General features: G+C 52.5%; 2 protein-coding genes across 2 annotated transcripts in view; one reads left to right on the top strand and one right to left on the bottom strand.

Annotated features, from left to right (window-relative positions):
* Window positions 1-23,801, bottom strand: part of MSI2 (musashi RNA binding protein 2) — a 296,757-nt gene that overhangs the window by 9,363 nt on the left and 263,593 nt on the right. The gene's annotated exons all lie outside the window — the stretch shown is intronic.
* SRSF1 (serine and arginine rich splicing factor 1) lies at window positions 11,009-12,933 on the top strand. The gene is made up of 4 exons (XM_079325329.1): window positions 11,009-11,668; window positions 11,840-12,024; window positions 12,226-12,398; window positions 12,654-12,933. Exons 1-4 carry the CDS (start codon window positions 11,475-11,477, stop codon window positions 12,846-12,848), a joined length of 747 nt encoding a protein of 248 aa, XP_079181455.1. The 5' UTR covers window positions 11,009-11,474; the 3' UTR covers window positions 12,849-12,933.

Below are 23,801 nucleotides of genomic sequence, written 5' to 3'. Positions count from 1 at the left end.
CAACCTCCTGGTATTTTCCCAGTGCAGAACCAGCACTTTTCTCCCTCCTTTCCTGGAGAAGCCTGTGGGCACCTTCAGCGCAGGGCAGGAGGCAGCTGCCCTGAGGAGCAAAGGGACAAGGTATCAAAGAGGGGTCCTGAACCCAAATGGTGACAATCAACAGTCCCCAGAGCTGGCTCCAGAGCTGCTGGCTGCTTCTATAATCCCAGTGTAACCCTATCCCAGTTATATCCTGCCTCCTCCCAAAGCATCTGCAGCCAGAGGAAGCAGAGGAGCTCTGCTCCAGCCTGGCTCGGTCCTGCTCCTTGCACTGGAAGGAGCGTGGCCTTGACAAAGAAAGTGCTTGGAGGATTGATGGAGGATTGATGCATTCCTGGAGAGTGACAAAAGGCATTTGTTTATAAATTCCTCTGAGTGGACTATATAAAGCACTTCACAGAGATTCACAGGAAAAGGGCCTGGCGTGAGAAGCAGTTTGCCATCTAAGGCTGTGCTCCTCCTGCCTTGTGGCCACATGCTTCCCCTGGGATGTGTTTCCAATCCCAGGCGATTACAAGTAAAAAGCCACAGATTTTGTGCCCATCTGCCACGAGGAGTGCAGAGGTCTGAGATCCAAATGCAGGGCTAACAGTGTGAGTGTGGCTGCAGCACTTTTTCCACCAGCTCCACTTCCATGCTGTACCTCTGAAGGAACATTTCCACAGGAAATTTTTGGTATTTAACCTAAACTCACTTTGATATGACTCAACCCATTATTTCTGCTCTGCCCCACCATAGATGTGGCACACTGACTTATTTTATAGCAGACAATGGCTGAAATGTCACCTTCATCTTCTGTCCCTGCAAGAATTCCTTCTCTCTCTCCTCCTCCCACGTCTCCTGTACCTCTGCTCCCCTCCCTTCTATCGACTCCACCATCAGTCACTGTCTTTGCCAATAATCAATAAAAACAACAGCAGCAGCAAAGCACCTTCTATTAATTCCTCTCTGGAGTGGAATGGAGGGTGTGTGCACCCCAAAGCAGGACTGCTGCTCCATCCCAAGGGGCTTTGGCCACTTCATCATATCCACAAAAGCCCTTGCTCATGGCTGCAGCCCCTCACCAGCATTCTGCTGCTGGAGCTGGGTCCCTCCCCAGCACAGCCCCCCAGAGCTGCCTGATGTGTTATTTTTTACCAGGAGTCAATTGTTTTGGCAAGTATTTTGCAAAGCACATTCCGGAGGGTTTGCTCTCCATCCTGGGCTGCTTTGATCAATCTTGTTTGCGAAGCAGTTTCCAGCGCCCTGGTTAATGTACGTTATTATCTCCCTGAATCCCTGCTATTGAACCTGGATAAATCCCGTGGAAAAAGAAAAAGCCCTATAAAAGGAAAGGCTCTAAAACCTCCCGCGGGAGCTGCCACCGCTGACGGGGAGGGTTTGGACACCATGAGTGGTCCTTTAACAGCAAAAGCAACCCCAAGCCCCCTGGTTTATTGCCTGATCTGCAAAGGCTTTCATCCCAACGTGAGACCAGAGTGCAGGAACACCAGACGTGGGGCTGTGCCCAGGTTTCCCAGCTGGGCAGAGTGTGCCTTCCTGTAACTGCTGTGGAAGCAGCCGGGCAGCGGGTGCAGGGGCTGGGGTGTCCCTGGCAGGATCCGACCCCACACTTCCAGAGCATCACACACCGAGGCTCAGAAACCCCAACACCACCCCCAAAGGCAGCAAGGCCTTTCCCTGGCTCCAGCATGCAGGGAGCCATCACTCCTCATCTCCCAGCTCTGTCCCACAGCAGAGGCAGCTGCAGCGTGGCACCACGGCAGGGCAGCCTGGGCTTATCTCCAAGGCAAACGGGCTTAAAAACGCGCCAGGCTATAGACGGCTTTTTGTGCAAAGCCTGCGTGCCACAAGGCAGCGCGTTCCTGCCATCCCACAGGCAGGAGGGAAAACACTCCACGACTTGTGAGCCTCATTAATATGGATCCAGGTCAGCTGCTCCCTGCAAGTTTTTGCGAGTGACTGGCGGTGTGCAGTTCACGCAGGATCCCTAAATGGGGACGTGTCTCTGGAATCTCGGCAGGGTCGTACGAGCACAGGGGTGTAGGAACTGCCTCAGTGCATGCAGGGGAACAAGGGGTGAGAAGCCACCCAGCCTTCTGGTCCCAGCTCCCACCACCCCAGCCCAGGCTCCTGGACTGGCTGGATCCACTGAGGGCTGGCAACTCCCTTTAATCTGATCTGTCCTGAGCTGCAAAACGGGTTTGGAGACAACATAAACACTGAAGGAAAGGTCACATCAAAGCCATGTGCTCTGTGTCCGTGTCTTGTGGCTTCACTCTCACAGTGGGCTGTGCAGGGGTCGGGGACACAGACTTGGTGCTTGCAGGGCCAGGGCCAGGATGATGGGTAATTTTACTTTGAGTTTCTCCATTTTACTTTTTCTGTGCTCCCTCTCCTTGGGCTGGGCTCTGGCACAAGCCCTACACCACACGTGGTTTATCTGCAAGGCATCCTGCCTGCACATCAAAGGCTTCCTTCATTTTTAAGGCTGGAAGGGCTGTTATGATCATTTACTCCACCCTCCTGTGAGCCACAGCACTTGCCAAAGCTGGGTTCCTGTGGTCACACAGAGCACGGTGCTGCCGTCAGAGGAGCTGGGAGGTGCCAAGACATGCCAGTGGCTTTGGGCTGGCTGCAGGGTGGGGGCTTCTCCTGCCCCACCTCAGCCACATCCCTGTGCTGCACTCCTTCCACTCTGCCACGCTCCTTGCTCCTTCTGCAGTCCCCAGGGCAGTCCCTGCTCTGGAACACACTGGGTGCTCACCAGTGAACCTACTGGCAAACCATGTGTAAGGCACTTAGTGCTCATGCATGAAGTGATTGAGCAGTCATGCACAGGCTGATGGGGCGTTTGTATGCCAAATAACGGGCGCTCATGCGTGCCCTGATCCGGGCAGGGCACGGGAAGGAGCATCCATGGATGCAGGAACAGCCCTGCCAGTGAGAGCTCTGAGCCTGAGCCTGTGCGTGCTCATGCAGGCTCAGCTTGGATGCTGAGGCACGACCTCCTTGGGTGCTCAAATGCAAATTAGCTGGGCACTTGTGCATTCCCTGATTAGACACACATGCATGAGTTAATTAGACACCGGACTGTGTGTTCACTGGGAGCGAGCGGAGCCCGGCACAGCCACAGCCCCACACAGGGCAGGGAAACCTGCCAGCACCCAGCACGGGGTGGTGTGGCACCAAAAATCCCTGCTGGCTCCCCCAGTGTGTGAGCTGGTGGCTTTGCCTCCCCAGCAGCCTTGCTGGCACATGCCAGTCCATCTCACACCTTCCCCCGAGCTCCCCAGGGCGTAGGAAGGAGCTACTGCTGTACAGACAACTTAAACCCTGTTCTGGCACAGCTTAAATGCAAGAATCTCCAAAAGCAGGAGACAAGGTCTCCACTGTGTAGAATAATTTAGGTCAGTCACACTTCTGCAACGATTTATTTAAGCTTTAGCAGTTCCTGGCCCAAGTGAGAGGAAAAAAAAAATGAGGAAAAAAAAAAGAGTCCCCCGTATTTACACTATTTTTCTGTAATGTTTATCTTGTGGAAGCTACAGCCTCATCTGCCAGTGTTGCTTTAATCCAGGCCTGCAGACATTTCCACCACACACTCACATTTCTTAGGACTGTGCTTCAAATTGGAGCAACTTGCTGAGCACAAAATCTCAGCCTGCAAAAGCTTTTGAGTGGTTGTTTCTCCCTGGAAAGTGTGTCCCATCCTTCGATCACTCCAAGGCTTTACCAGAAATGCTTTTGCCTTCCTGCAGTTGAAAAAACAGCAATTTGAGTGGGCTCAGAAGCAAATAACCAGAAACAACCCCCTGTAGTACAACTCCACAAACCATATCCAGGGAGCAGCCAGGGAAAGCAGGACCTGGATGGGTGTTGGAGGTGATGCCAGCTGGGCAGCTGTGCATTTCAATGTATGTAAATGTATACAAATGTGTATAAATATCTATATTTATGTATAAATATCTATATCAGGGGCTCACCCTGGGCTGGCATCACTGAAAGCTGGGACCAAACCCCTTCCTGCCATCCTCACCAGCCTGCTCATGTCAATGCTCTCACTGAACTCTACAGAAGGAGTTCTGATCTGATCAATAAATACACATTTTATACAACCCTCAAGTCTGTTACATCTCTCTGTATATAACAGGCCATGAGGGATTTTGTTTTAATTAAAGGAATGCTTAAGGCTACTCTGCCTCCTGCTTAATCGGCCTTGGAAATGCAGAGGGAAGGGCTGTCCTTGTGCAGGGCACTGCTCCAAGCCAGCACAACCCAAAGGCTCAGAGAGGGCACCAGGGCAGGAGCAGGGAGAGAGGGGAGCACAGCCCATTCCCATCTCCATCTGGCATCTCCAGAAGGAGCCAGGAAAACTCTTATCTGGAACTGCACGTGCACCCCAGCCCCTGCATGACAATCCCCAGGGCAGGGCCAGCCCCATCCCTGCTCTGAGGAGATGGTTATCATGGAGACACAGGGAGAGGTGGCAGGAATGCACTTTATGGCCAGCAAAGAGCAGAGGCTTCCAGCCAAACATTGCCAAAGTTCTCAAAGGTGGAGCTTTTCTTACGGGAATGTCACAACTGCTGAGGTCCCACGGCCTGGGAATGTCCATGGGAGGAGAGCACAGCTCTGCACAGACACGTGGCTTGGGAACAGCCCTCGGTGTCCTGGGACAGCTCTGGCACCCAGGTGAGCCCCATGCTGGAGTCCAGGTGAGCCTAGTGCTGGGATCCAGGTGAGCCCCATGCTGGAGTCCAGGTGAGTCCCTGTGCTGGGATCCAGGTGAGCCCCATGCTGGGATCCAGGTGAGTCCCTGTGCTGGAGTCCAGGTGAGTCCCTGTGCTGGGATCCAGGTGAGTCCCTGTGATGGGATCCAGGTGAGCCCCTGTGATGGGATCCAGGTGAGCTCCATGCTGGGATCCAGGTGAGCCCCTGTGCTGGGATCCAGGTGAGTCCCTGTGCTGGGATCCAGGTGAGTCCCTGTGCTGGAGTCCAGGTGAGTCCCTGTGCTGGGATCCAGGTGAGCCCCTGTGCTGGGATCCAGGTGAGCCCCATGCTGGGATCCAGGTGAGTCCCTGTGCTGGGATCCAGGTGAGCCCCATGCTGGGATCCAGGTGAGCCCCATGCTGGAGTCCAGGTGAGCCCCATGCTGGGATCCAGGTGAGCCCCGTGATGGGATCCAGGTGAGCCCCATGCTGGAGTCCAGGTGAGCTCCATGCTGGGATCCAGGTGAGCCCCGTGATGGGATCCAGGTGAGCTCCATGCTGGGATCCAGGTGAGCCCCTGTGCTGGGATCCAGGTGAGCCCCATGCTGGGATCCAGGTGAGCCCCATGCTGGGATCCAGGTGAGCCTGTGGTCAGCACACACACCTGGCTTTGCCATGGAGCACCCAGAAGCCAGCAGACAGCAGTGACACCCAAAGCTGTGCCCTCATTGCACACCACCAATGCAGGGGTCTGGAAGATGCATTTCCAGCTCCTCCCAGTCCCACCAGTGCCCAGGGGCATTCAGCCCCAGTCCATACAGTGCTCAGCTCGTGTTTGACTCCAAGCAGGCATGCAATCCGTTTGGGAGGACAAGGAGGAATGAAAAAGGGAATAATAAAAATATGCCCTAGAGCAGAAAAACTGCTCATGGAGCAAACAGGGGAGGCACTGCTCTGTGCTCACAGCACAGGTATTGTTTGCTGCTAACAGCAAAAAAGCCTCACAGGGATGCCACACGTCTGTGTGTGTGTGGTGAAATCCTCTGCAGCTGGAAGACAAGTGAAGAAGCTCTAAAGTCCTTGGTATGCCAGGATATTATCCAAAGCCTTGGATTTATGGTTAACTGGTTCCCATGGAGGAACTGCAGCTTCTACTGGTGCTGCAGCTCCCTGCCCTTGCCAGCCCAGCCTGTCCCAGGCTCCTTGGATCCTTTTTTTCTCACCTGTATTTCAGAGGAAAAAAAATATTAACATGCTTCTTGGGAAGTGATCAAATTAGTATCCATCATTCATACTCTAAAAGACATCACTGACAAAGGCCTATTCCTATATTACTATTTACTGCCCTCAAGAAACTGCACCTAAAAGGCCTATTAGGAAAAGCAAAAAAAATAGTTCTGTTTCATGTTTTAGTTGGGCTATGGTGGTACCACAAGTCCAGCATTATAAATAAATCAAATTGTCTTGTTTTTCCTTTGCACTGCAGAGCAGAGCATAGAACAGCCACTGCTGGGACTCCACTCCTAATTTCTGACACATCTTTCAACCTGCTCATTTAAAAGCATTTACTTTGCATCCTTCTCCTTAGGAATTAATGGGATATGAACCATGGGGCTCCCTAGATTAGGAGTGTCTGAATAATAAAAGGCTGTGGAACAGGATTTCCAGTGGGAGCAGAATCCTTTCAGCAGTACCTGGGCACTGGGATCAGCAAACTGCTCCAGACCGTGGCAGCTGCTCCCACGCCAGCCCTTTTGTAAACGTTGAGTTTATTTTTCCTCATTTATTTGCCTTTCATTGTGCTCCAACAGGAAAAATATATGGCTCAGTGTCCCTCCCTCCCTGGTCTCTGTGAGTTTTTGTTTCACATGGTCACCACAGTCCCTCTCCCAGTGTTTGCATAAAGTTACAGCGCCCACAAAACAACTCGGAAAACTTTATTTGTATTTAAAAATATTCTGCTTGAAACCAATCCTAATGCGTTTCTCTCTTGTTGTAGTTCCTTGTGTTAAATAAAATCAGCAAAGGCACTGATGCCACGGGGGCTGCATGGTGCTGAAAGCCCCGAGTTGGGAGGGAGCAGCGACTGCAGCAGCGCTGCCAGCAGGTCTCCACAGAAAGCTAATGGAAAACCTCCTTTTAAAAACCACTCAGGCCTGGCAAATTTGGGTTATTTTTGGAGAACAAAGAGATCCAGCTCTATCCATGCTCCTAGGGCTTGGCTCAGTGGCATGGCCCCCACAGAGACATCCCTGAGATGTGAAAGTGCAGAGCTCCCACCACGGTGTCCTGGTGGAGATGGTGACAGATGCCACACACCAGATAAGAAACTATCAATACCTCTGAGGGACAAACACCGTTTCAGCTGCCTTTATCAGCATGGCATCACTCACTCCCAGCTGGAACACAAGTGCTGGAAGGAAAGTGCCAGGAAGGGCTGGAGAGCTCCCATTGCTGGAAGCTCCTCACTGGATCAGCCAGCTGTGCCACACACCTGGAGTGTGGGAATGCATCGAGGGGAAAGGAGGCAACCCCAGCAAAATGCACAGGGAAATAAAAGCAGCAAAAGGCAAAGGAGCAGCTGCAGGAAAACCCTCTGGAATGAGCAACCCAAATGGATTCGCTCCTTTCCACTTATTTATTCCTCAGCAGGAATAAATGTTAGCAGGTTTATTTACATTGACAGTTTGCATTCATTTTCCTCCCTCTGCACGTCAGGCCCACCAGGCAGGGAGAGGGAAGAGCAATGCAAGCAGCTGCCACGGTATCGGTGACAGCAGGAGGCAGGGAGCAATGGCACAGCTCTGGATCAGCAGAAATGTCTTCCCAGGGAAATAAATCCATGAAAATGGATTGGGGGGGGCTCATTGAAACTTTCTGGTCTGTGCTAACTGCTGCCCCTTTCCCTCCCAGCCCCAGCCAAGGTGTGCTGGCACGTGGGAATCGCTGCAAATCCAGGTAATGTGAAAGCAAGGCAGCAGAAATCACAGCCAACACATGATTTTTATTATTTTTTTTTTAATTAACCTTTTATTGCTACCAGCCCAACAAACAACCACACAGAGTTTAACTGATTCTGCTTCCCTGTGCCCCATCACTCTGCTCCAAGGATCTTGGATCTGAGCACACAGTGGCTGTATGGCGTGGCTGCTCTCACAAAGGAAAAACAGCAGGGTTGTGGAAATTCTAAAAATGAGCATTCCCAATCCACCTGCAACAATCTGAATTCCAGTGCTGTTACCGCTGCTCGTCTGGCTTTTCTCCTTTAAGTCTCCACCCATGTGTGTCCTTTTGGGCTGGCTTCCAGGAAAAATTCCCCCTGGCAGCGTGCTGTGTTTTCCCTTTGCATCCAGACATGCCCCAGCATGTGCAGAGGAAATCTCTTTGCTTACAGATAAATCTGCATAAACAAAACGAGCTCTGTCACCACCCACTGCTATGGGAATTATTTTCAAGCTTACACACACTTTCCTTGTCTTAACCTCGGAGTTTCTCTGAAAAAGTCAGAGTGGTATTTTTGTATCTTTTTCCTGCATGCTAAACAGTAAGTTTGATAACTTTGAAGCACTATTTGAAATGGACACACACACACACACACCAAAAATATTAGTTTTTTTCACCTCCAAAGACACAATCTGTAGGGTTTCAAGTTACTGGTGAAATGCCAAGGAAACCCCTCCAGCAGCAGATTCCAAAGGACTGTTACAGGAGGGAAATGGCAAGTTTGGACAATTCATTGCTCAGCTCTCAAAAAAACCCCACATTATAACTTCAGATGTCTCTTAGAAAAACGACCCTTTTCTCCCAAACAATCTGAGCTTTGATGAACTGTTATTTTGCAACACAGTAAGATTAGTCAGGACTAATCCCAGCTGGGCTCTGTGGCAGGGATTAGGACAAACAGGTTCTCTGTGGCAGAGCTGGGCGATGACAAGTCACTGCAGCTCTGCTTGGGAAACCTCCTGCTTCCCAAATTTCATAAAAAATAACAATAAGCAATGATGTTATACAGGTAATATTTGCATTATTCTCCCTTGGAAAGCCCTGGTTTCCATTGATCTCATTTTGAGAAAAAGAACTTGTCATTTTACAGCAGTTGGCTTTTCTTTTTTTTAATAATATTATTTGCCTTTGCCTTCCCAGTAATTTATTTTCTACCTAACTTATTAATTCCCCACATATGTGTTGTGCTAGAAAGCCAAAAATTACTCTGAGAAATAAGTACTATGCAGCATATTCAACTTAACTCCACTGATAACACAGACCTAAGGAAGGTAATGAGGAAAAAAAAATCTAATACTTCTATAAAGAGACACTTCATTAAGGTAATTAGAGAATCATTTAAAGCAGTTATGAGGATTATTAAGACACAAAAGAAATTATGCAACAGGGTTTTCACCAGGCAGGCAGACTTACCATTGGTTTATGATGCCTTTAAGGATAACTTTCAGTGGTTTTATTAAGTTTTTGAAAATAGAGACTCATTTCTTGGCAAAGGAAGGAGTTTCCCTACACCTGGGAAAAGCATAATTTGGATCTTTGTGGGGTGAGGATTTTTTTGGTTCTTTTTTTTTAATATCACATAAAGTTTGTTTTGGGAGGGGCCTTAAAGTTCACCCAGTACCACCCCCTGCCATGGGCAGGGACATCCTCCACTCCCCCAGGTTGTTCCAAACCCCATCCAGCCTAAAACTTGGACATTTTCAGGGGTCACAGAATCCCTGAATCATAGGTTGGAAAAGATCTCCAAAATCACTGAGTCCAAACCTTGACCCCTCAGCATCCTGACATTCCTTGGACACTTCCAGGGATGGGAACTCCAAAAAAGGTTTCTGCCGAGCTGGCAAATAACTGAACAGCTTGTTAAATTGTGAATAGCTTGTTAAATTGTGAATAGCTTATTAAATAATCCTAAAATTCCATTATTTCCCCCAGATCCACCCTGGGACTGTGGTCAGTGCTCACCACTACAGAGAGAAATGTGAAACCCTAAAACTCTGTCCCAGATAATTCCCCAGGCAGTTGGGAATTATTAGCTGGGGGCTCTCTCCCCCCAGCTCTCTGCTGTTATTTAATCCCTTGTGACCCAAAATTCCTCCTTAAAATGCCAGGAGCATCCTGCTCATTCCACCTCATGGGGAGAAACACCAGCAGCATTTGTAAGAGCCACACAGGTCTGGGAGGATCGCTGCTTTTCCAGAGGAATATTCATTTTTTGTGATCAATGAGGGCAGCAGGATGAGGCAGGAGGCGTTTTTCACAATCCCTTAATTAACTAAAAGGAGCCTAAAAGCACTTTTAACCCCTCGTGGGGGTTTCAGTGACTGAACATCTCCAGCCCCTCATGGTCTCTGGTGATACAAACACCCAGAGATCAATCACAGACACCCAGATCGCACAAGAACATTTATTTGGATAACTTTTAGCAGGATCTCACCCACATTTCTGTATTTTATCATGGACAGGGGAACGCTGAAGTGGTTTCTCACTCTAAAGCTGCTTTAACACACCTGTGGGGGCTTTGTGACAATGTGAACTGGTATTTTAAAGTGTCTTTATTCAAATTGCAATTTTATAAACGTAACATATTTGAATATTATAGTCCTGCTTCTTTCCCAGGATAGAATTTTGTCTTGAGTCTGTTTTTCATGTGATCGTACATTAAACCTAAAGAAATGTGCAAATAGAACATTCCTCTGCAGGAGCACAGAGCCCTCAGCTGTGTTCTCAAATGTATCCACTTGGGACGCGACTTTGCCTCGATTTTTAACGTTTTTTTGTTCCCACTTTTATTAATTCAGACACCAAGTTTGTTTTACCCAAGTCAAGCTCAGCTGCACGTGTTGGATTCAAGATTCCCCAGGAACCACCCTGTGAGTTCAGGAGTGGAAAGCCCCAAAGGCGAGATGTGAACGCGGCGCTGCTGAGGGCGATGCGCGCGCCCGGCGCCGCCTCGCTTCCCTGAGCCCCGGGGCGGCCATTTTGGGGCCTGCCCCCCCGGGAGCGGGCAGAGCGCGCGGCACAGCGGACACAGCACTGAAAGCGGCCCTCAGGCGGGGATAACCGGGGATAACTGGGGATAACCGGGGACACGGCGGGGACACACCGGGGACACGGCGGGGACACCGCGCGCGTTCCCGCCGCGCGCTCCCGCCGCCCGCGCTGCATTGTGGGACGGGCCCCGCGCTTGGCGCCAAGCGCGCCCGCCGTCCCGCGCAGTGCATTGTGGGCCGCGCCCTCCCCGGCCGGGCCTAAAGGCGCGGGGCGCCGCACCGGACGTGACGTCACGCAACCGCCGCCGTTTAAGCCGCTGCGGGGAGACGCGTCTTTCACCGGCCGCGGGGACTAGAGGCTCCCCACGGTAGAACGGAGCTCCCGCAGCCTCGCGCCCCACAGCTGCGCCCTCCGCGCGGACTCGGCTTCTCCGGAGCGGCAGGAACCGAGGGACTACTTTGCGGTAGAACGGCGCATGCGCGGGGCGGAAGGGTGAGGGCGCGGCGGCAGACGCGTGCGCCGCTGTTCCGCCGTGAGCGCGGGCGGTGCTGCGGCCGGTGCTGCGTCCCGGGGTGAGATCGGTGCGCGCAGAGGCAGCGCGAGCGGAGCCGCGGGCGCCATTTTGAAGCGGCGGTCGGGGGAGGTGACGAGCGCTCCGAGAGCCCGGCCCGGCCCCGCCACCGCCGCCCCGCACCGCCCCGCGCCGCCGCAAACATTGCCGACCTCGCCATGTCCGGCGGCGGCGTCATCCGCGGCCCGGCCGGCAACAACGACTGCCGCATCTACGTGGGGAACCTGCCCCCCGACATCCGCACCAAGGACATCGAGGACGTGTTTTACAAGTACGGCGCCATCCGCGACATCGACTTGAAGAACCGTCGCGGGGGCCCGCCCTTCGCCTTCGTCGAGTTCGAGGACCCCAGGTGAGACCCTGTGGCGCTGCCCTGGGTTCCCCAGCCCCGGCGGAGCCGCCGCTGCCCGCCGGGAGCATCGGGCCGGGTAACGGGGCCCGGCGGGGAGAGGCGGGCGGGGAGCGGGAACAAAGGCGGGCGGTGCGGCGGCCGCGCTCACCGCCCGCCCCGCGCCGCCCGCAGGGACGCGGAGGACGCCGTCTACGGGCGGGACGGCTACGACTACGATGGGTATCGCCTCCGCGTGGAGTTCCCTCGGAGCGGCCGCGGCACCGGCAGAGGCGGCGGCGGCGGCGGAGGGGGAGGAGCCCCTCGGGGCAGGTACGGCCCCCCGTCCCGGCGCTCGGAGTACAGAGTGATCGTCTCGGGTGAGTCATTGCTCTCTCTCAGCCTGAGTGTGCCCCCGGGGTCCTGCAGGCTGCGAGCTTCCCCTTAAAAAGCATCGCCCGAGTGCGCTGCGGGAGGGGAGGAGTGGTGTCCCCGCCATGCTGAGGCTCCTCTCCTTCACGCGTAATACGGGAGGTGAGGCTCTAATCCGATTTTAAAGTCACGTCTTGGTTTTTCTGTAGGGCTGCCTCCAAGTGGAAGTTGGCAGGATTTAAAGGATCACATGCGTGAAGCAGGTGATGTATGTTATGCTGATGTTTTCCGAGATGGCACTGGTGTCGTGGAGTTTGTGCGGAAGGAAGACATGACCTACGCTGTGCGAAAGCTGGATAACACTAAATTTAGATCTCACGAGGTAGGTATCACACTTACTTTCTTTGGCCAGAATTGGATACAAGGGGCTTAACAGTAGGATTTGAAGGTAAGGAACGTGTGGCGTTCATTGTTTGGTTACAAAGCAGTTAGATAAGTGTGTGGTCAGGCTGGACATAGACGTGTAAGCACTGCTGTCTGTCCCGGCCGTAGTAACGCTGTCTGCAGTCTGTCAGCATGCCTGAAACATGGCCCTGAAGCCTCGACGTTTCAATCGAAAGTTCTGTCTATTCAATAGGGAGAAACTGCCTACATCCGTGTTAAAGTTGATGGCCCAAGAAGCCCAAGCTATGGAAGATCTCGGTCCCGCAGCCGTAGTCGTAGCAGGAGCCGTAGTCGAAGCAACAGCAGAAGCCGCAGTTATTCCCCAAGAAGAAGCAGAGGATCTCCACGCTACTCTCCCCGCCACAGCAGATCCCGATCTCGTACATAAACATCACTCTAGCTCTGATCTTTTTGTAGAACCCCGTGTTGTACACAGTTTTCTTTACTTAGTACAGTCTTTCATTATTATTTTTTTTTTTAAATTCCAACTGTTTTACTCGAATTGGCTGAAGTGTTGAATTGCATTCTTGTGTAAAATCCCTAGTGAGTATTTGCTCCTCGACACCGACATTCCCCTCCTGTCTTTGGTAAATTGTATTTTAATTGCTGTCAGTCAGGATTGTTCTGGTTTAGTTCTAGTTCAATACCAACATTCTTGGAGCTGTGGTATTGCTGTGTAAATGTCTCAGTGTTCCGCTGTGGTCGAGACGAGCTGGGGATGTTGGGATGTTTGTGGCTAACTTGTCTCTTCTGGGGGAATCTTACATTTTATCTTGCCTTTTCGTGTGTCTTTCTGTAGACATATCTGAAGAGATGGATTAAGAATGCTTTGGATTAAAGGATTGTGGAGCACATGTCAATCATTTTAGGATTGTCAAAAGGAGGATTGAGGAGGATCAGATCAATAATGGAGGCAATGGTATGACTCCAAGTGCTATTGTCACAGATGAACTTGGCAGTATTGACCTTATACTGAGAGACAGGGGAATTGAGGCCGAGCACCTACGTGTCCCCACGTGTCGCTTCAGGCATGTTCTCGTGACCGCAGGCTGCCATTGCTCTTCTCCTCTAAAACTTCCTTTTTCTGGGGGGGCAATTGTGGCCAAAGCCCTGCTTTTGTAATTCTCTATTCCATTCTAGTTTTTTGGTTTTTTTTTTTAAAGGAATATCCGGGGCCGGGTGGGGAGTATTGGTTTATTTGTCCTGCAGCGTTTGGTTACAAGTGTCCATGTCTGTAGTATCCGTACACTTGTAGTAGAACTTGCAATCAGAGTATAATATCAATACTGCTAAAATCTGCATGTCCTCTGTGTGACTGATACAGCGTGGCTGTTGCATTTTTATAAGTACCAGAATGAAAGCAAAATAAAAATAGCAAACCTAGTGGGGAATAATTTAAGTCTCAGCCCTGCCCCCTCAGACTAATTCACGATTGACTCACAATCCGTGTGAAAACACCGATTGTTAACGTTCCCTCCAGCTGGGAGTGCAGCTGTAGTCCAGCCATTCCATAGTAGGTGGATAGACCGAGCAGTTAAAGCTTTTCCAGTTTAGTAAAACCATTTTTTACAACCACAAAACCTCCTACCCACCAATGCGCTGAGTATGTTGGCATTTCCAGTTGACAGTTTGTAAATATTTACAATGTTTCCTCCAAATAGTAATTAACATTTCTAAAGAAATTATCTGAGCATCACCATTGGAAAAGTTTGTTTTGGGGAATTGATAGTTATTACTGTACATCTGAATTAATTGATGGCAAACATAACTGATCATTCCCCAGAATCCTATTTTTTCATTACAGTATCTAACTTTTTGCCTCCTCTTTTTTGGTTTTGCTGGTTATAAAGGTTTGGATTGGAGAGGGCTCACTGGATCCCAATCCTTGGAGCTGGATCATTGGATTCAAATCATAATGTGGATAGGATAGGGAGGCTGAATTACAAGGATTCATGGAGCGGGATCAAATTACCAGGAACATAGGAGTGGATTCCTGCCCCAACCAAACCGCATTCGTGTGGATTTTTTTTTTTTTTTATTCAACTCAATTGGCTATTCCAAAGATATTTTTTTTCCTATTTTTGACGATTGGAGCCCTTAAGATGCACGATGGAGTTTTGCATTTTTTTGGTAAAAGGAGCAAAGCGAGGACCTGGAGAGGTACGCTGGAGCAATCTCCTTGGAAGGATTCAGCACGAGTAGATGGTAAACCTTAAAGGGGAAAAAGGGGGGTTTGTTTTAAAAAAAAAAAAAAAAAAAGTAAATAAGTCATTTGTCTAAATTTAAAGACCAAAAATTGGAGTTAAAGATGACGTTAGGTTTCAATTGGCCGTTGCTTTTTTTCTTTGACAAATAAAATTTTTACAAAAACACGCCCGTGTCGTGGTTGGTCGCAGAGTCTCGCCCGTCGCCCTCGTGTTGGGGATCTGGACAAAAGCCTTTTGTGTGGAACAGAGCTGGAGTGTTCCACAGGAAACATCCATGTTTGAGCTTCTCCTCAATAAAGGATCCGTTCCCTGGGAAATGGGTGGAATCTGGTAGATCGGGAGGGGAAAAGAGTGAATTATCCATGCTTAAAGGAGGGAGCACTATTAGTGTTGATAGGAGATGACAGGGAAAATGGGAGAGTTGGGGGCTTGTCCTGGGGGTTAATGGGGGCAGAGCTGGTCTGAATGAACGTTACTGGTGTGGGTGGAGGGAGCAGGAGTTGGGGTCTTGTGTAGTCCTTGAGCTGTGGCCAGGGTGGACACAGCACCTTCCCACGTGGGGACTGGGAAGGGGTGGCTGTTCCCTGAGAAGTTTTAGGATGTGGGAAACAAGGGAGAGCTCCATGGCACAGGGGTGTGAGCCCCCAAACTACTGGGAGTTGATCTGCTGCATCACCACCAATGAAGGAAGCTGGAAGGGATTTTAAAGGGTGCAGGCATCTCAGGGTGCTTCACAAAGCAAAACCTGAAGCGTTTGGTGTGCCAGGAGTGGAGTTTGGAGCTCCCCTCCAATGGACCCCGGGGGAGGAGGAGTGAAGGACCCCAGCCCAGTCACTGCAGTTTGAGGTACAGGTGATAGTTCTGAGCCAGGCAGGGGCTGCAGGCTCAGCTGGTGCCTCTAAGTGAATTCACCAGGAGCTCATGGACAGGTGCAGCACCAATTTCGGGGGCAATTCAGCTGAGTCAGTCATGGAATTCTCTGTACAGGTGTGTGCTGGAGCTGCAGGAAAGCTGTAACTCAGGATTACCTGTACAGGTGTGTGCAGGAAGGCTGTAACTCAGGATTGCCTGTACAGGTGTGTGCTGGAGCTGCAGGAAGGCTGTAACTCAGGATTACCTGTACAGGTGTGTGCAGGAAGGCTGTAACTCAGGCTTACCTGTACAGGTGTGTGCAGGAAGGCTGGAACTCAGGATTACCTGTACAGGTGTGTGCTGGAGCTGCAGGAAGGCTGTAACTCAGGATTACCTGTACAGGTGTGTACTGGAGCTGCAGGAAGGCTGTAACTCAGGATTACCTGTACAGGTGTGTGCAGGAAGGCTGGAACTCAGGATTACCTGTACAGGTGTGTGCTGCAGCTGCAGGAAGGCTGTAATTTATCCAGCCTGCTCCTGGCAGCAGGGAGCCAGTGGGTGCAGGATGTGCTGCAAGTCTCACTGTGTGGAGCAGTTACTGGAATGGAACTCGGTGAGTGAGGATTGTTTGCTGCTGAGATTATCTCAGTGGTTTGGATCACCCCGTGGATGCTCCGGGAGGGCACTGACTCCCAGGAAGAGGAGGTGGGAACAGAGTGTTCCTGCTTCGGGGTTTGTGGAGTGTCACCTTCCTGGAGAGCTCCTGACGTGGAGTCAGCCCTGCCAGAGGGATGTGATCCTCCCCATGGAGTGGAGAGCTGCCTTTCCCTTTGCCCTGGGAACGGGAGGGAGCAGAGCACTCCTGGGCTCACTCTCGTTTTGGCTTCCCCCCTGTGAGGGGAGAGCTCAGAGCCAGGAGGAGCTGCTGGTCTGTTCCTGCCCCAGCAGCACCTGCTCACTTTGTTCTGTGTCCCAGCTGTGATGTTTGCAAAGCACTTTGAGATCCTGTAATAAACCTGTTCCCAGTGTGGAGCTCCCTTTTTTCCCCTAAAATAGTTTCCATCACTGTACTGTGAACAACCAGCTGGAGCAGTGAAACCACAGGGTGAAGTGAGGCTTTCCCCAAGTGCCCTGTGCTTTAATTTCAGATTCTGATCCAGCGTGTTCCACCGTCCTCGGGGGGACCATCATGTTCTCTGATTGACATAAAATAGAGGAATTAAATTAATATCTCAGAAACGTGCTATGAACCAGGTTTGACAGCATTAGAAGAAGTTAACTGGAGGAGGCTGTGCCTCCTGACACGCTCTCATTTTTTAATTATACCATGTTATGAGTTCATTAACGTTGTGACAGGGATGGTGAGTTTTGGGAGCAACACTCGTGCCTGGTACCACCCGGGGAACCCGGTGCCATCCCTTCTGCCCTTCAGCTTCTCCAAGGGTGAAAGTGGATCTGAGTAAGTACTTGCCTGATATCCCCCGTGGGGAATTCCTGGGAGCCATCCACCCTCCCGGCTGGGGCTGGTGGCAAAGCTGGCATTGATTTGAATATCCTCGTGCATTAGTGGGAACGGGCTGGCTGAGCCACCAGCACTCTTCCAGGAAGGTATTTGCTGGGATTTCAACAGATGCCAACCGAGGCACCAGGTGTCCTCTTTCAGGAACGTGTTCTTCCTGAAACTAAATGCTTTGAGAATCCATTCTCTCTGAAGACGGTAGAAAGGGGTAGGGAAATGGAATTGCCTTTGTTAAAGCGGAGGGGACCCCCAAACGTGACCCCCTCTCCCAAATCCTTTTCCCACCCAGAGGCAGGTGGGTTTCTGCAGCGTTCCCTCCCCGCTGCTTCCACCCTTCAGCGCTGCCTGAGCCGCGCTATTCCCGCAGGGAATCCGCGTGTTCCGATGCTCCTGCGCTTCCGATAGTGCCGCTTTGTTGGTACAACTGAGGGCGATTGTGCGCCCGGGGCTGGGTGGCCCCTCCGAGCCGCCCTCGCCGCGCAGCTGCCCGGCAGCCCGGCCCGATACTGCCTTCTTTGTGCCAGCGCTTCGGGGAGCGCCCTGGAGAGGCAGGAATCTCTCCTCCTTAATTGCACATCGTCCTGATAGCCCCGTGCTTAATAAAACCGACACTAGCTCCGAAATAGAAACGGTTAGAAAACTTGTGGTTTCTCCTTGAAACCACAGTTTGGGTTTTTTTTTTCCTGTTGTTTGCTTGGGGTTTTTTTGTTGTTTTTTTTTAACAGAAACTTCTGCTTTAGAACAGGAGATTCTTTCATTGATCTGTGTGCTCTGGTTGTGCAGTGAGGTTTCTTGCTCCTGATAACAGCAGAGTTTTTAGCTGTGCAGCAAAATCAGAGTCATTTCTAGATTGGCTTTAAAGCAGCCCCAGCTTTGGTGAGAATCCCCCATGCCGAGTGCAGAATGATCCTCGCTGCACCTGCACGGGAAGAGCAGTTTATCTGGAATTGCAGTTGGAGCGGTTTCAAATAGAAAGCTGAATTATTAGGGGAAAATGAAGATTCCAGGCAGTTCCCTGTGCAATAAACCTTCCCTAAAACCCGTCTCCCGCTCGGCTGAAGGTGAGTCAGGGATGCACCCACCGCGGTCCTTGCCGTGCTTTGTCCTCGGAGCTGCGGGATGGGCACAGAGCCTGGCAGAGTCATAGGACAGAACGGGCACGGAGCCCGGCAGAGCCACGGGATGGGCACAGAGCCCGGCAGAGCTGCAGGACAGGACGGGCACGGAGCAGGGCAGAGCTGCGGGATGGGATGGGATGGGATGGGATGGGATGGGATGGGATGGGATGGGATGGGATGGGATGGGATGGGATGGGATGGGATGGGATGGGATGGGATGGGATGGGATGGGATGGGCACGGAGCAGGGCAGAGCTGTGGGATGGGATGGGCACGGAGCAGGGCAGAGCTGCGGGATGGGAATAGAGCAGGGCAGAGCTGCAGGATGGGATGGGAACAGAGCTGCAGGATGGGATGGGAACAGAGCTGCGGGATGGGATGGGCATGGAGCAGGGCAGAGCTGCGGGATGGGATGGGCACGGAGCAGGGCAGAGCTGCAGGATGGGATGGGCATGGAGCAGGGCAGAGCTGCGGGATGGGATGGGAACAGAGCTGCAGGATGGGATGGGCATGGAGCAGGGCAGAGCTGCGGGATGGGAATAGAGCAGGGCAGAGCTGCGGGATGGGATGGGCACGGAGCAGGGCAGAGCTGCGGGATGGTCCTGGAGCCCGGCAGAGCCGCAGGACAGGCGCGGAGCCCAGCAGTGCCGCGGGATGGTCACCGGAGCTGGCAGAGCCATGGCATGGGCACGCAGCCTGGCAGAACTGCGGGCCGGGCCGGGCACAGAGCCCGGCAGAGCCGCAGGATGAGCCGCAGCCTCTCCTGGCGCTCCTCGCCTCGCTCCTGGGGCTGGGGGGACCTGGCTCACCTCCGCGTCCCCTCCCGCCGGCGGGCTGGGCGGAAGGGCCGCTTGCAGAGCCATTAACATAATTTTATGCACTAATTTGTGTAATCATTAAAGAGTCGAGCAGGGCATTGTTCACATGAGTAATTACCTCTATATTCTAATAGCTCTAATTCATCCCTTTAGTGAGTTTCGTGTTTCAGTGACTCAGCCACGATTCACGCTCCGGGTCCTGTATTTTTTTGAGAAATGCCCGTTTCCCGCATGACTTGCTTGCCCTCCGCGCAGCTGATGACGCGACAGATCCTGACGAGCTCAGACCACGCGGATGCCGACCTGGGGAGATGTGCCAGCCTGGATCCGGGGCTCTGGGGCTGGCTGCATCCCCCGGGCTGTTGGACTGGCTGGGATGCTGCGGAGAGCAGCTGCCAGCGGAAATTTAAACACGAAGAACTTGGCAGTTTGCTGAACTCTGGGTATTTTCCTTCTGACAAAGGGCAGGGCTGTATTTTTGTAGTGATTTTTGATACAAGATGAAACACGGGGCGGGGGAAATTCCGCTGTGCAGACTCTGCATCCATTGATTCTCCATCCTCACACGTGCGTGTCTTTACAGGACACGGTGCAGGCAGGAGGGAAGGCATGGGGAGCATCATTTTCTGCCTGATTTGCAGGATGACACAGGATATTTTCGCGACGGCACCAAAATTAATTTGAGGCAGAGCTGCCTGCTAGCACCAAAGGTTTTGTTTCCCCCTTGGAAACATGGAGCAAAGTTGGTTCCTTGGCCCGTGAGAGCAGGGATGCTCTGCCCGAGGCTCCCTCCAGCACTGGATGCTCACCCCTGTGGGATCAGCTGAGAGATGCAGATGAATGCACAAACATTGATTATTTTGGAGACAATCCATAACTGCCAAATGAGATTAAGCACCACCCAGGATCCAGAAAAAAATAAAATAAATAAAAGTAAATAGCAAAGAATAAAGAAAATGGGGCATGGCATTGGCAAATGGTCCTGGGGGACCATCTAGCCGAGTGTTAATCCCTGCCATCCCCATCCCTGAAGGATTTCGGAGCTCTCTGCTGCTATTAATCGCAGCAGCCCTGCAGGGAAGGTAATGCAGCATTATCCGTGTTTTCCAGCTGTGGCTGGGAGGAGGGAAGCAGCCGGCTGGGCCGGGCTCTGCCGTGTGTCAGTGAAAGATCAGGGATTAGCGTCAGGATTTCCTCGCTGGCTCGGCTGCTCTAATTCAGTGGTGGTGTTTTTCCCTAAGTGCACTGACCTGATGTGCCTGCTGCTGCACATCCCGTGCCCGGGAGAAGCCGGGGCAGATGGTGGGAAGGGGAGCAAGGCAGGAGCGGATGTTTCCCTGCAGTCCTTGGCCCCGCAGGAATTATTACTAAAAATGGTCACTGGTGATTAACAGGAGCAGCGCGCTGCTAATAATTGGTACGAGCTCTGGCTGGGGAAGTTTTTAAATCAAACTGGGAAAGAGTTTTCCTGGAGAGCAGCAGAGTTGAGCAGGTTCAAAGGCAGAGTGCTGAGGGCAAGGGGTGAGCAGGGGTCGGTGAGCACCTGCAAAGAAAGCTCTGAAATGTCCCAGACAGAAAAAACTGCGACCTCCTTGTGTCTGTGCACACCACACTGGAGCTGTGGCTGCCCCTTCCATCCCTGGAAGTGTTCAGGGATGGGGCTTGGAGCAACCTGGTCTAGTGGAAGGTGTCCCTGCCCATGGCAGGGGGGTGGAACTGGGTGATCCTCAACATCCCTTCCAGCCCAAACCATTCCACAATTCTGGGGTTTGATATTGAGCGTGGGCCATCCCCCCCGTGTGCCACCAGGGCACAGGGCTGGGCACAGAGATGAGCACAGCAGGGACCCTGCAGGCCAGCAGCATCCCCGGGGCCAGTGTGGCAACAGAGGGGCGACTCTTCCTCTGCGTGGGGAGCAGAGCACAGCGGCCGTTTTATGGGGAAAAAAAAAAAAAAACAAACTTGTGACGGAGATGACTAAAATAACAACAAAAAGCCGCTGGGTGCTGGAGGCGTGGGGCAGCTGCGGTGCTCAAGGTGCCAAGCAGAGATTAGCCCAGGCACGGCTGGGGACAAGGAGGTGGGAAGAGATAAGGGCACTTCCCGGCGTGTGGCCGCAGGGCTAAACATAGCCCGGGGCTCGCTGGGCTCCGGAGCTGCGAGCGTGTCCTGCCCGTGTACTGCCCGAATCCTGCCCCTGTCCTGCCCGAATCCTGCCCGTGTCCTGCCCGAATCCTGCCCGAATCCTGCCCAAATCCTGCCCCTGTCCTGCCCAAATCCTGCCCGAATCCTGCCCGTGTCCTGCCCGTGTCCTGCCCGTGTCCTGCCCAAATCCTGCCCGAATCCTGCCCGTGTCCTGCCCGTGTCCTGCCCGTGTCCTGCCCGAATCCTGCCCGAATTCTGCCCCTGTCCTGCCCGTGTCCTGCCCCTATCCTGCCCAAATCCTGCCCGTGTCCTGCCCCTGTCCTGCCCGAATCCTGCCCAAATCCTGCCCGTGTCCTGCCCCTGTCCTGCCCGTGTCCTGCCCGAATCCTGCCCGAATTCTGCCCGTGTCCTGCCCGAATCCTGCCCGAATCCTGCCCCTGTCCTGCCCGTGTCCTGCCCCTGTTCTGCCCGTGTGCTGGGCCTGGATCAGGGTCCCAGCCCCGGGGGGAAGCAGCAGCCCCGTCCCTGCCAGGGAAAGCAGGCTCAGGCTACAGGGGAAGGAGACAGTGATGGATCCACGGGGATTAGGGAGGGTGAGGAAATCTCAGGAAGGGTTTCCCGTGGCAGGTGCGTGGCTGGGCAGGGACAGGGGGTGCAGGAGGTGCAGCAAGGAAGAAAGAGTGACTGCAGGGAAGGGAGTGAGCATTGCAGGACAATTGTCCACGGGCAGGACAGGGCATCACTGCCACCCTCCAGGGCAGAATGGAGCTGTGACTGTGGGCAGCCATCTGGCAAGAGCTTTTCCTTTTCCTTTTCCTTTTCCTTTTCCTTTTCCTTTTCCTTTTCCTTTTCCTTTTCCTTTCCCTTTTCCCATTCCTTTTCCCTTTCCCATTCCTTTTCCCCTTCTCTTTCTGTTCTCATTTCTATTCCTCTCTGCCCAGTAAATGGGTTGTCTGTCCCTGCAGCACCTTCCACCCTCGTTTTGCTGTGGGTCAGGGGTGCCTGTCCAGTGGGCAGTGGAACACCATGGGATGCTCTTGGGAGGATGCTGGATCATCCCAGGTTCCTCCCATCAGGCACACTCTGCTTCCACACCTGCTTCCCGCAGATGGAATTCACTGTCTCTGTTTAGTGTCTCTGATCGCTTTGAGAGGGAATCGAGGCTGCAGAGAGAGAAACCAGAGAAGACAGAGCTGAAGGGAAATTGCCTGCGGGGAGCACATTCTCAGCACCATCAGCACAGCTCATTTACACACTCGAGGGCTCTCCAGCCCCACAGAGCTGCCAGATTCAAAGCCCGCTGTGGCACTCAGAGCATGAACAGAAAGGGGCTCCTCTACAGCTGAAATCTTTGCCCAGTTTGTGTTGTAAGTGATGCAAGCACACCCTGGCCCAGCAGAGACTGTCACAGGAGCTGGGGGATGCCTGGTGCTGGCACTGGGCACCAAGGGGCAGCTCTGGGGCTGGCCTGTCCCTGGGAGGCTTCCCACAGCCAGCCTCTGGCAGGAGACACCCAGCAGCATTCCCTTCCTTCCTCACCGTGTGGGAAGAGCCAAGGGAGAAGGAGGGAAGATTTGAGTTTAAAAAGGCAGAAAAGCGCAGCCTGGGGATGGTGGTAAATGGGCCACAGGGTTCCCAGTGCCCTAGAAATTCCCTGTGCTTGCACAGCGGGGTGGCTGCTGATGCTATCGCTGTCCCAGCTCCATGACTAAGGGAGCTGGAAGGTATAAATTAAATAACACAGCACTTCAAGCCGCCTGTTATGTGGGTTTGTCCTAAGCAGCGCTGTTTTAATTAAGATGGAGAGTTTACAAATCTAACCTTTGTTTATTCTGCTTTGGGGCATATATAATGTAAATATGTGTTTTCAAACACTGTGGCTTTTTAGACTTCCAGTTATAATTCTGGGTAAAGGAAAGTTCGTCAGGTTTGGCACAGACTTGCCCTTTCTAAATAGAGTCCTTCCCCCCGGGGGACTCTCAGTGCCTCGGCTCGCTCTGCTCCCAGCCCAGCCTGGGATGTGCCGGGGTAAAAGAGGGGCTGGGAGGGCCCAGCAGGGCACTGCCAAGAGGGAAGTGGGTTCCAACTCCGTTTCCCTCTTGTCTGACTTAGCTGTGAGTCTCGCAGGTTTTGTTCCTCTCAAGTCCTTTAGCTGTGAAAACAAGAACAGAGTTTAGGCGGCTACGTGCTCGTCGGGATTTCTCCGATGAGTCAGTGATACGCTTGGGTAGTTTTCTTAGCCTTTAATTGAAGTGAGTGTGAGCCCTTAACAAAGAGCTCTCCCAAGTCTTCCTTAATAAGCGTTAACAAAAATAACCGAGCGACCGGGAGGGAAACAACCAGGAGCGGCGGTGGTGTGTCCTCTGCTGGAACGAGGGGTTCCTCCGGGGTCAGAACAGCGGCCAGGGCAGGGACACGGGGTGCAGAGGGGGAAAAAACATCTGGGATGAGCAGACAGCATCTCAGGCGAGCCAGGCTGGTGCAGCTCTGCACTGGCAAACCCCTTCGGCTCTTTTTTTTTTTTTTTTTTTTTTTGTCTGTTTCTCTCAGTGAGGATCTGCAGAGCAAGGGCAATATTTCACAGTTTGCAGTGCTGTGCATCAGCAGCGAGCTCTGCGTGGTGCAGACAGGAGGGTCAAAAGCAAGCAGGCTCCAAACTGCCTGAGGCACGTGGACCCTTGGA

The sequence above is a fragment of the Erithacus rubecula genome, assembly GCF_903797595.1.
Source record: "Erithacus rubecula genome assembly, chromosome: 22".
NCBI lineage: Eukaryota > Metazoa > Chordata > Aves > Passeriformes > Muscicapidae > Erithacus > Erithacus rubecula.
This window is presented reverse-complemented; position numbering and strand designations above follow the sequence as displayed.